This window comes from Elephantulus edwardii, unplaced genomic scaffold (assembly GCF_000299155.1).
Source record: "Elephantulus edwardii isolate Elephantulus edwardi_28Jun2011 unplaced genomic scaffold, EleEdw1.0 scaffold00032, whole genome shotgun sequence".
NCBI lineage: Eukaryota > Metazoa > Chordata > Mammalia > Macroscelidea > Macroscelididae > Elephantulus > Elephantulus edwardii.
Genome location: NW_006399782.1, coordinates 972,058 through 983,440, shown reverse-complemented (window position 1 = coordinate 983,440; position 11,383 = coordinate 972,058). Strand labels below are relative to the sequence as shown.

At 37.9% G+C, this 11,383-nt stretch overlaps 1 protein-coding gene across 5 annotated transcripts in view; it reads right to left on the bottom strand.

Annotated features, from left to right (window-relative positions):
* The window catches only part of DLG1 (discs, large homolog 1 (Drosophila)), a 266,080-nt gene that overhangs the window by 216,016 nt on the left and 38,681 nt on the right, over window positions 1-11,383 (bottom strand). For all 5 annotated transcript variants that reach the window (XM_006884182.1, XM_006884180.1, XM_006884183.1 and 2 more), the window contains exon 3: window positions 8,609-8,775. In XM_006884182.1, coding sequence (XP_006884244.1) covers window positions 8,609-8,775 — 167 coding nt within the window. The remainder of the gene's footprint in view (window positions 1-8,608; window positions 8,776-11,383) is intronic.

The window sequence follows — 11,383 nt, the reverse complement described above, 5'->3', positions numbered from 1 at the left end:
TATAATTATATTTTATTAATTTTCATAAACATTTACAGAGATTTTGGGCTTCCACTCATTCATTGTTGCACTATTCTCTCTACCCTTCTCCCAGTTTGTTCTTGTCCAGGTCCTATTTTCCAATTACCAGTCCTCCTTCTTTGTTTCCAAGTGTTGCATTCCAACCATTAATTATTATTAATACATTGTGATTGCACATTTGATCAATTTCAGACTACCAAAGCTGGTAGAAATCTTCAATGTTTTCATTTCTGGCTTTAGTGGTTGGGGTATATGTTTGAGTAACAGTTGTATTAACAGATCTTCCTTGTATGTCGCAGAATATCATTTTTATATGGTCTTTCTAAGCATGGTCTTGTAACTGCCACAAATGACTAGATAGAATAAAGCAAATCAAGGGCTTATGGCCCACCAAAAGAACTGAAGTACCTGCTAAAGTGTATGGCATCTTTGTAGGGGTATACCAAGCAAGCAAGCTTATAAAACCCTAAGGAAGGAACCGGTCAGTTTTATGTGGGGGGAGACACACACACACACACACACACACACACACACACTCCCTCCCTCCCCCATCCCTACCCCCCGGGCTTACAATGTGCCACCTCAGAGATGGAAATTCACTATCAATATGAGGAGGAGATGGGGTCCCTAGAAACCTCCTAGACTCCAGGAACAGAAAGGAAGTTGTAATATCGAAAAGAGTGAAAGACAGCAAGAAATGAGAGCAGAGGAATGGCAGCAGCCAAATCAAGGTGGTATAGTTAGTTTCAGTAGATTGACAAGCGCAATGAGAGCTGAGCACCTTTGGGTGGGGTCCTCTAAGTATTTACTCGTCTGAGCAAGCCAGCGCTGAGCGCAAGCTGAGAAGAATCTGTCCTGACTGAAGAACTGTCTCCTGAGTCATTCCTGATCCTGAACTGTAACCTGATAGTAAGACCCTCAGACTGATATAGTGACTACTTCAATGAGCTAAAATATGTCAGAGATGATCAAGATGGCATAAGGTAAGACAGAATCATATCTGTTGTTCATAGGGTTGTTGTGAGTCATACTTGACTCAATGGCACCTAACAATTCCCTTAACAGAGAGCTCTGGTGGCCCAATTATAAGGAGTTGTGCTGCCAACCCAAAGGCACAGTTCAAATCCACCAGTTCCTTTGTTCCACAAAGACAGGTAATCTCCTCCCATGCAATTCACTGCCTATGAAATCCCACTGGAAGGTCATCTATGAGTCCATTCCAACTTGACAGTATATAACATAAAGGGGAGAGATCCTCAATGAAATGGACCAACATGGTGACTCTAATGGTGGGCTTAAGTTTGTCAAAGATAATGATGGCACAGGACTGGGCAGAGTTCAGATCCATTGCTCAGAGGGTCACTATGAGTTGTAGTCAACTAGATATAGATAACATTCAACAACAACTCCTTTAATAAAGACCATAATCATAAGTATTACCTATAAGTTCTATCTGACCACTACACTGAATCATCAAACCTGGTGGAAAAGCAGTATGCATGGCAAGTATGACAGCTGTTAGAATTGGAGAAAAGGCTGACGAGGAAGAGGTAAATACGATCTCCTACTCAGGAAGCAACACTGGCTGATGATCTTGATGCTCTTCCCCCCATAAAATTACAGAAGGGCATACCCTGATTCTTAAAATTCAGTTGGCAATAAAGGTGTGATCTGTCCACCATGATGTATGTTTTATGCAAATAACACAACTCAATATCCATCAACAGACAGGTATCAGTGAAATGTAGTATATACCTACAAAGGAATAATACTTCATAAAGAAAAAAAAAATCTTAATGCATGTCATTACCTGAATTAACCTGGGAGTAAAAAAACCCATGCTTTGTTAAAAAAGTTAGGTACAAAAGAATGCATTTTATATGAACTCATTTACATAAAATAAGCAAATTCACAGAAACCAAAGAAGTTATTAGTGGTTTGGAAAAAGATAGCGAAATGCTTACCTAATTTCAAGAATGTAAGCAATGTTATTGAAATACACAGAGAAATTGTTCAGATATGCTTTTTTATATATTTTCACAATTTGAAAAAAGTACGAATAGCTTGAAAATTATATATGAAAATATGTTGTTGTTGTTCTTCTTCTTGTTATGTGCCATCGAGTCGCCTGCAACTCATACCAACCTTAGGCACAACAGCCCTAAACCCTGCTCTATCCTGTGCCAATCTCACTATCTCTGACATATGCAGCCTGATTACGGCAGTCACTAAATCAAGCCACCTCTTAGAGGGTCTTCTCCTCCTGCCTGTCAATCCACCCTCCCAAGCATGACATCCCTCTCCAAGGACCGGTCCCTCCCTGCAACATATCCAAAGTATGTCAGATGAAGCCTCAGAATCCTTGCCTTCAAGGAGCAGCCTGGTTTAACCCTCTCCAGGATGAACCTGTTTGTTTCTTAGCAATCCATGGTACATTCAATATTCTTCTCCAGCACCACAGCTCAAAGGCATCATTTCTCCTTCTATCCTCCCTAGTCATTGTCCAGCTCTATTTAAAGTAGTAAGTACTGCCACCTTAAATAAAAACCCAAAGGAATAATGATGAATGCCAAATAGTCAACTTTATTAATACCCAGTTAATAGATAAAATTTTAATAGCAAATATTATTAACATAATAGCATGAACTCAAATTCAAACTGACTGCTCTGGTGGTGCCTTACTAGTAGGAGTTTCACCACTAATCCAAAAGGAAATGGTTCAATCCACTAGCTGCTCCACAGAAGAGCAATCTCCTCTCATGTAACTGACTGCTTCTGAAAATTCACTTGAGTGTCAGCTATGAGTCAGATCTACCTCAATAGTACATAACAACAGATGCTTTTAGAAATACTAAAAGAAAAAAAAAAGAAAAGAAAAAATAGTTATTGGGGTGTTTTTTAAAAAAAAAAAATCTTTGCCATTAGGAGGTCCACGTTGAAATATTTTAAAGTTATAAATCATGAAATCAGCACGTTTCTTACAAATGAATTAGTTAAAATAACAGTTTTATAAGTATAACCCCTTCACCCAAAAAAAATTACAGCTCCCTCTAAACAACCCATTACTGCTAATTCAGTTCCTACTCATAACACTTTAGAACCAAGTAAAACTAGCCACAGAATCCCAAATTTTAAAATCTTTATGCAAATGTCAACCTTTCATGCAAGCACTTAGTCACTGCACTACCAAAGCAATAAATATAGCCTTTTTCACCCATCCAGCAGTTTCACAAAAGACCTGGCATTCTGCATCTGCAAAGATTAAAGACAAGAAAACTTTATGAAGAAGTTCTACTGTGTAACACATGGTAATAAGTTGGAAATGATTCAACAGCAATGAGTTTAAAGGTGTTTGACAGCAAACAATATAGAAAAAATAATTTTACTAGTATTCTACTTTCTCTGTAGATGTAAAAATATTTTGAAGGTAAATTTTGAGGAAAAGGTATCCAAATAGCAGTAAAATAAGAAGGTTACAGGGCGCTATAGGCTTTTAAAAGATATTATTTTCCAGTAACAGATGGGTAAGTCTCACATGGAAGACTTCTGAGATGGATCATGAGACCCAGGGTGAAAAAGTAGGCCTTTCAGTTGGAACTGAATGGCATAAAAGGTCACAGAAGATTCTGAAGTATAACAAATATTCTACTCCAGCTAAAAAGCAGAATTTATAAAGGCAGTGTCAGGGGTGCTCACATAACTTTAAAAGTTTTGTCAAGGAAATAGGAATTAAGTAATTTAAAAAAAAGGAATTAAGTAATTAGTAAAAAATAAATGAAAAAAGCAAATTACATTACTATTTGAAATTTTTCCTTTTTATTCCTCCTGAAGTAAAACCAAAACAGTGTAATTTAAAAATACTTTTGTAAACTAAGGGGGGAAAATACTAGAAATTCTCATCTGCCTTAAGTATTTCATTCTACCTGGTAGTAGAGAAATGGTAGCTCTGGTGGTCCAGGCAGCAGGGGGCTGGCACTGCTACCCTTTCTGACAGTTCAATTCCACCAGTAGGTCTGCTAGAGAAGAGCAATCTCCTCCCACATGATTTACAGCTTCAGGAAAATCCACTGGAGGGTCAGCTATGTGTTGGTTCCAACTTGACAGCAATGAGCTTTGGCGTTAGAAGAGAAATCCTTCCACTAGGGTGTCCATGTTGAATCAGGACTATGATAGCAGCACTAGACAACTAAGACAGAATTTAACAAAGTGAAATGCTTCTCTGGCAATACCTAAAACATGGAATGGAGTTGGCAATTGGATGGTAGACAGAAAAGTAAAATAATTTAGGTGGCATAACCCATAGGGGATGGCAATGGAACCACCTTACCTCTGTAACTTGATTTGTGCCACTATTAGAACCTCTACTCAGAATATTATTGCTTTTCAATTTTTGACTCATGCACTTTTAACTTGTTAGTTAAATTTGTATCTTCTAGGCTGCAACACTTCCATGATACATCTTCAAGGATATGAACATGTACGGCTAAGCACAATTGATAACAGTGAATCTAAATTCCAAAGTCAATCTCCATAATAGTCTATGTGTTTCCTACTGCCAAGGGGGCCCTTTAGAGTAGTGAGAGAAGACACAGCGTCCCTTTTCAGCAGGAAGTAGCTAAGAGAATACGCCATCCCCTTTCCCTTATGAATCAGGGTGAAGTCTCTCTCAGGGAGGAGTGACAGGGAATGGCAAGGGACACACTGACAAAGGAGATTAATCAGAACTGGCTTTGACAAGCACTGTGGCAATTGGACAATTAAAACAGACATGGTGGGGGGGAAGAAGGAACTGGGGAGGAGGGTGGAGAAAACAGTGCAACAATGAATGAATGAAAACCCAAAATCTCTGTAAATGTTCATTAAAACTACGTATTTGTCATGACAGGAGTCCAGAACGAAGGCTGCATAGTGGAGTGGACTGGGGATGGGGGGGATTGTATAACGGAAGAATTCTTTTACTTTTCAAAGAGAAGAGTGTACTAGAGGGGAGGGGTGGGTAGGGAGAAAAGTGCAACAGTGAATGAATGGAAATCCAAAGTCTCTGTAAATTTTCATTAAAAGTAATAATAATAAAAATTTTTTTAAAAGTTGAAACATGCCTCAGAGTAGAAAAAACTATTTGCAATACACACATACTAAACAAAGGATTCATATCCAGGGAACTCCTATAAATCAGTAAGGGGGGGGAAGATAATAGAAAAATAGATAAGAAACTATGACAATAGCAAAAATAGTAATTAACATAAAAATGTGCTTAATTTTTCATAATGTCAGTGATAGGAAAAATGCAAATGGAATGACTAAAATCATCAAAAACAAACTGACAATGACAAATGTTGACACTAGTAGGAGCAAGTGAAATTTTAATATACTAAGAGTAGCTATGAAAACAAACATTATCACATAGTAAAACTATTACGGACAAAGATAAAACACAGTTAAACAAAGTCAAAGCAAGGCCAAGGGACTACCATGTACAAGTTCAAACTGAAATGAAAGAAAATTAAAACAAGTCCACAAGAACCAAAATAAAACCTTGAGTAGATCCCGATACTTGAATTTAAAAATCACCTCAATAGGTCAGATGATCAAAAATCTTTAAAATCTTTAATGATCAAAGATTAGATGAGCTGTGGGATGACATCCATGAAGAAAGTGAAGGTCTTGAAAAAGATGAAGGATAAAGAAAAGACCAAAATGGTTGACTGAGGAGACTCTGAAAAATGTACCAGAACAAAGAGAGGCCAAAACAAAAGGGGGAAATGCTGAAGTGAAAGAGATGAACAGAAAATGTCAAAAGGCAGCTCAGGAAGACAAAGTATTATAAAGAAATGTGAAGAGTTGGAGTTTAAAAAAAATATCAAAGAGAAGAACAAGCTCACTATTTCTCAAGCTGGAAGAAATTAATAAATCTATCCCTCTAGTTGCAGTACTGAATGAGCCAGGAAACATCAAATGAAAATGGAAGGAATACAAAGAATCATGATACCAAAAAGAACTGGTAGACACTGAAATAGTCTGCACTGAAGGCACTGGCAAAAAATAAGGTCCCAGGAATTTTTGGAATAGAATTAAAAAAATTGTTGGAAAGCTTCAACAAAAGACAGCTTGGGAGGACAAACTAATATAACAGAATGTGTTCTTCTTGATGATAGGTGCCACTGAGTCCAGCACAACCCTATGAACACCAAAACTAAATCCTGTCCTATCCTGTGCCATCATCACACTGTCCAGATACATCAGAGTCCATTACAGCAGTCATTGTGCCAATCCACCTGGTGGAAGGTCATCTTCTTTGCTTCCCAAGCATCATGTCCCTCTCCAAAGAATAGCCCCTTTTACCAACATGCCTGAATTATGTGAGGCAAAGCCTCGACATCTTTGCCTCACAAGAGCACTATGGCGACACCCTCTGCAAGACAGAGTTTTTTGTTCTCTTGGTAGCCATGGGATGTTCAGTACTGTTCTACAACACCACAGCTCAAAGGCATCAATTCTTCTTCTGTTCAGCTCTCAGATATAAGTGGCTAAAAAGACCATGGTCTGAATCAGGCACACTTTTGTCCCCAAACTGATATCATTACTCCTCAATAATCTGGAGAGGTCATTAACTGCAGACTTTCCCAGTGCAATACATCACCTTAATTCCTGACTGACTGCCAGTAACAAAAGTGAGGATTGTGGATCCAAGTAAGATTAAGTTGTTGACAGTTTTGATCTCTCCATCTATATCATGATATTGCCCATCAATCCAGTAAGAATCTTGGTTTTATTGACATTGAGAAGCAATCCATATTGAAGGCTGTATTCTTTCATCTTCTGAAACAACTGCTTCAACTCTTCCTCACTTTTAACAAGTAACATTGTGTCATCTACATAATGCAGGTTATTGATGAGTCTCCCTCTGATCCTGATGTCACATTCCTCTTCACAGAGTTCAGCTTCTCAAATAATTTGCCCAGCATACAGACTAGTAGGTATGGACAGAATACAACCCTAACACTCTTCCTAGTTGTAAATCACGTAGTGTTCCCTTGCTCTATTTGTACAACAGCTGATTGGTATAGAGGTTTTGCATGAGTATTGAGAATACCATGGACTGCTAGGAAAACAAACAGATTTGTCCTGGAAAGGGTTAAACCGGGTGGTTCCTTGGAGGCAAGGATTCTGAGGCTCCATCTAACATACTTTGGACATGTTGTGAGGAGAGACCGGTTCTTAGAGAGGGACATCATGCTTGGGAGGGTGGAGGGACAGCGCAGGAGTGGAAGGCCCTCTATGAGGTGGATTGATTCAGTGACTGGGATAATTGGGATGGGAGTGTCGGAGACAGTGCGATCGGCACAGGACAGAGCGGAGTTTAGGGCTGTTGTACACAGGGTCGCTATGAGTCGCAGGCGACTCGACGGCACATAACAACAACAAAGTGAAAATTATCAAGCAGTATTATTAAGAGCACATGCAAGTAAAATCCTGGTGGAGAGTATTCAAAAGTAGCTAAAACAGTACATCAACAGGGAACTGCCAGAAATTCAGATGAGGCTATAGAATAAGGGACATCACTGTTGATGTCAGATGGATCTGATAAAAACAAAAAATACCAGAAAAATGTTCACAGGTGTTTTATTGACTAAACAATGGCATTTGATAGTGTGAATCATAGCATCATGATAGATGGAGAAAAGATTTCAGTTTTCAATGATTTCATCTTGCTTGGATCCACAATCAACACTCATGGTAGCAGCAGTCAAGAATTCAAGAGATGTTACACTGGGAAAATTTGCTGTTAAGAACATCTCCGAATTGCTAATGAGCAACAATGTTATTTTAAAGACTAATGAGAAAAAAAACCAAACTTTATATATATATATATCTTACTATTACACATCTACACTTTTCTTGATTTAGTACTTATCAAACAAAAACAGATTATCATTTCCAAGCATGGTCCAGCTAATAAAAGTACTAAATACAAGGGACTAACATCAAATTCAGACAATCACTCTCAATCAACTAATTCTAAAAAAAAAATCTTATTACAAAATACTTCGTATCTCCACTCTACCAAATCTGAATCTGCTGGCAACACAGCAAACAGTGGTCAACAACAATAACAACGAAAAAGTAAATATTTATGAAAACTCAAAGAAATAAAAACTAACTAAATGGAAATATAGAAACCAATGCTGACCTTAGGGCTTACTGATTAGTCTCCAGGAACTTTTAATAATGTAAACCTTCACAGCAATAAACAATCCACTGCATAAATGGACAACTAGGCTGCTTGGGGCCACAAAACTGTGTTTTAGTCCTCAAATGGAAAAATCCATTTTTTCCAAGTACCATTTCCATGTAAGTGTCACAAAGAAGGTGATTGAGATTTTTAATATTCTAAAATTTCAGACCATAATATTTTTAACACAATGGCACCAGAGGTTCTGAAACTTTTGTTTTCATATATATTTGAACCACTTCTTCTAATCCAATGTGTATGATTTAAAAAAAAACCAAAAAACAAAAAACCCTTTTTTTTTAGCCCAAATAAATTGGTTACTGAAAAACAATTCAGAATCTTTTTATCCCTTACCTCCACACTAGGACTAAGGCTGCTTGGCAGTGTGTCTGAAGTCACCGTAGTGCTTGGAAGGCTTGAAATTTCCCAAGTATTCACAGGCTGTATTGGTTCAGATGACTTCGAATGATCTGTACATTTTGGATTATCCAATAAGGTCACTTCATAAAATTCTTGAATATCTAGCATAGAAGAAAGAAAAAAAAATTTTAGTATTTTTTTTAGTAAATGAACTTTAAATTGTATGTAAATAAATTCAGTACTATAATGTACTTAAACATGGGAACACTGTCATTTAATTGTATTCACACAATAGTATCAGAACTTGCTGGGCATAATGTAAAAATCACTGACTTCAGAGTCAGTGCTATATTAAAATCTCAACACCATCACAAATAAACTACCTGTTTAGACCAGTTATTTGACATCTGGTATTTTGCCTTATTGGGAATTATTTATTGTGTATAATCATGTTGTAAGGAGGGAGGGACATCATGCCTGGGAGGGTGGAGGGACAGCACAGGATGGGTGTGTCAGAAGCAGTGCGACTGGCACAGGATAAAGCAGGGTTTAGGGCTGTTGGTCACTATGAGTCGCAAGCAACTCAACGGCACATAATAACAACATGAAGAAATGCTCAAAATCACTGGCAATAAAAGAGATGCAAATTAAAACCACAATGAGACACCATCTCACCCCAGGAGCAGTGGCAAAGTTTAACAGGACAGCAAGTAATAAATGGAAAAGAGGATGTGGTGAGATAGAAACTCTTATACACTGCTGGTGGGATTGTAAAATGGTACAACCATCTGGAAAATTCCATATGATCCAGTTATTCCAATGCTTGGAATATACCCCAAAAAAATTAGAACTGAGGCACAAATGGAGATTTGGACACAAATGTTCACAGCAGAATTATTCATCATCGCAAGAACATGGAAACAGCCCAAATGTCCAACAACAAATGCATGGATTGAGAAATTATAGTACACTCACTCACACAATGGAATACTACACAGCATGCAGGAGCAATGATTTTGAAAATCACTACCTAACCTGGAAGGGATTGGAATATTTTGCTAAGTGAACTCAGTCCCATAAGGACAAATACTGTGTAAGACTTATTATTGTGAAAATAGATAACTACTAAACTGTGTATGAGGATCCAGGGGGATAGGGTAGGATCAGAGGGATCAGAGGCAGGGTGGGGGATAGGGTGTAATCATAGGGTCGCACAAATTGGTGGGTAGAGGGAAGAGTACTAAAGGAAATGGGAAAGAGCCGGTATGAAAAACAATGTATACAAACTTCGTAAGTAAACCAGTATAAAATAAAAATTTTATTTAGAAAAGACATTTGTAAAGAATAAATCACTGTACAAAAAAAATAAGAACTGGATGTAATATACATAAAATGGTGACACAGAGTCACATAAAAAGATGCTGATAAATGACGGTTAATATGATTATTGTGCATTTTGCCAACTTAACTCATTACTGATATTTTATACTTTTACTACTCATACCGAGACTGGAAATGGAAATCTCTCAAGTGGTGTTAATTAATTACCCTTCTAACCAAAGTAAAACATGAGGGTATAAAAGTTGAAATAAAATCAAAGAATTAGGATTCTGAAGTAAGAAGGCAGACTAAACAGATGGCAGTTCAAACCTCTTCAACAAAGAGGAGGGTAGCTAACAGATAATGATGGTGAAGAACACCAACTTTAAACACAAACTGAAGAAAGAAATGAACACTGAATAAGGAGTCAGAGCACAGAACTGTTAACAGCCCAGCCAGCCCTTTTCTTGCACTCAGCTCCTAGACTGGCAGAGACACTATATACCTTGCCAGGTGGGTCAGCCTAAGCTCCTCTGAGGCCACCACCACAAATACTGTCCCAGGCTGGATGCCCAATCCCTCCATGCTCCCTACATCTAACCTGTGGCTCAGGTTATAGTTTTGGTGTCTCAGACAAGAAGAAACTCTGACCTGACTGAGTACCCCAGAGCTAACCTGCTGCACTGGCAGATACACTCAGCACTGGAAAAACCACAGAAAAGGAAACAGAAAAAATAAATCAGTAATACCACAAAAAAGAATTCAGCATTACAGCAACAAAATCATACCTATCAATCAGGATACCACTTGTGAAAGGATTAAATACATCAGTTGAGAAAAAGAGTAGCAAAGTGGTTAAGAAAACATAACCCATCGATATTCTGCCTACTGGACACATACCTCAGACCAAGGACAAAGACTAAAAGTCAAAAGGGGGGCGGGGGTAATATCAAGTAAAAGCAATCAAAGAGCAGGGTGACAATATTCCTTTCTGATAAAGCTGACTTTGAGACAAAAACCATACTGTAAGATAAGACATTATATAATGACAATATATAAAAGTCAACTGAACAAGACTTAACTATCGTCCATGGCCTCAATGAAAAAGCCTCAAGATATGTAAATGAAAATTTAACAGATGTGAAGAAAGAACTAGATAAAAAAGAAAGAACTCCACAAGAATAGTACAACTTTTATCCACTTCCATAACAGCTTGCCTCTGGGAACCCTATGAACCTGGAGAGATGATGAAAGACATCCAAGCATTGAGGACTCTCCTTCATGGGGTCACTATGGGTCACCTGCAACTCAACGGCACTTATCGGCAATAACAACCTGGTTCCTATGAACAATCAGACTCCCTGGAGTCCCAATTCAACAACAGTCCATTGTTTTATTCGGGTACTTATACAGTCCAGCCAGTGAGGGATAAAGGCTTACACAACTACA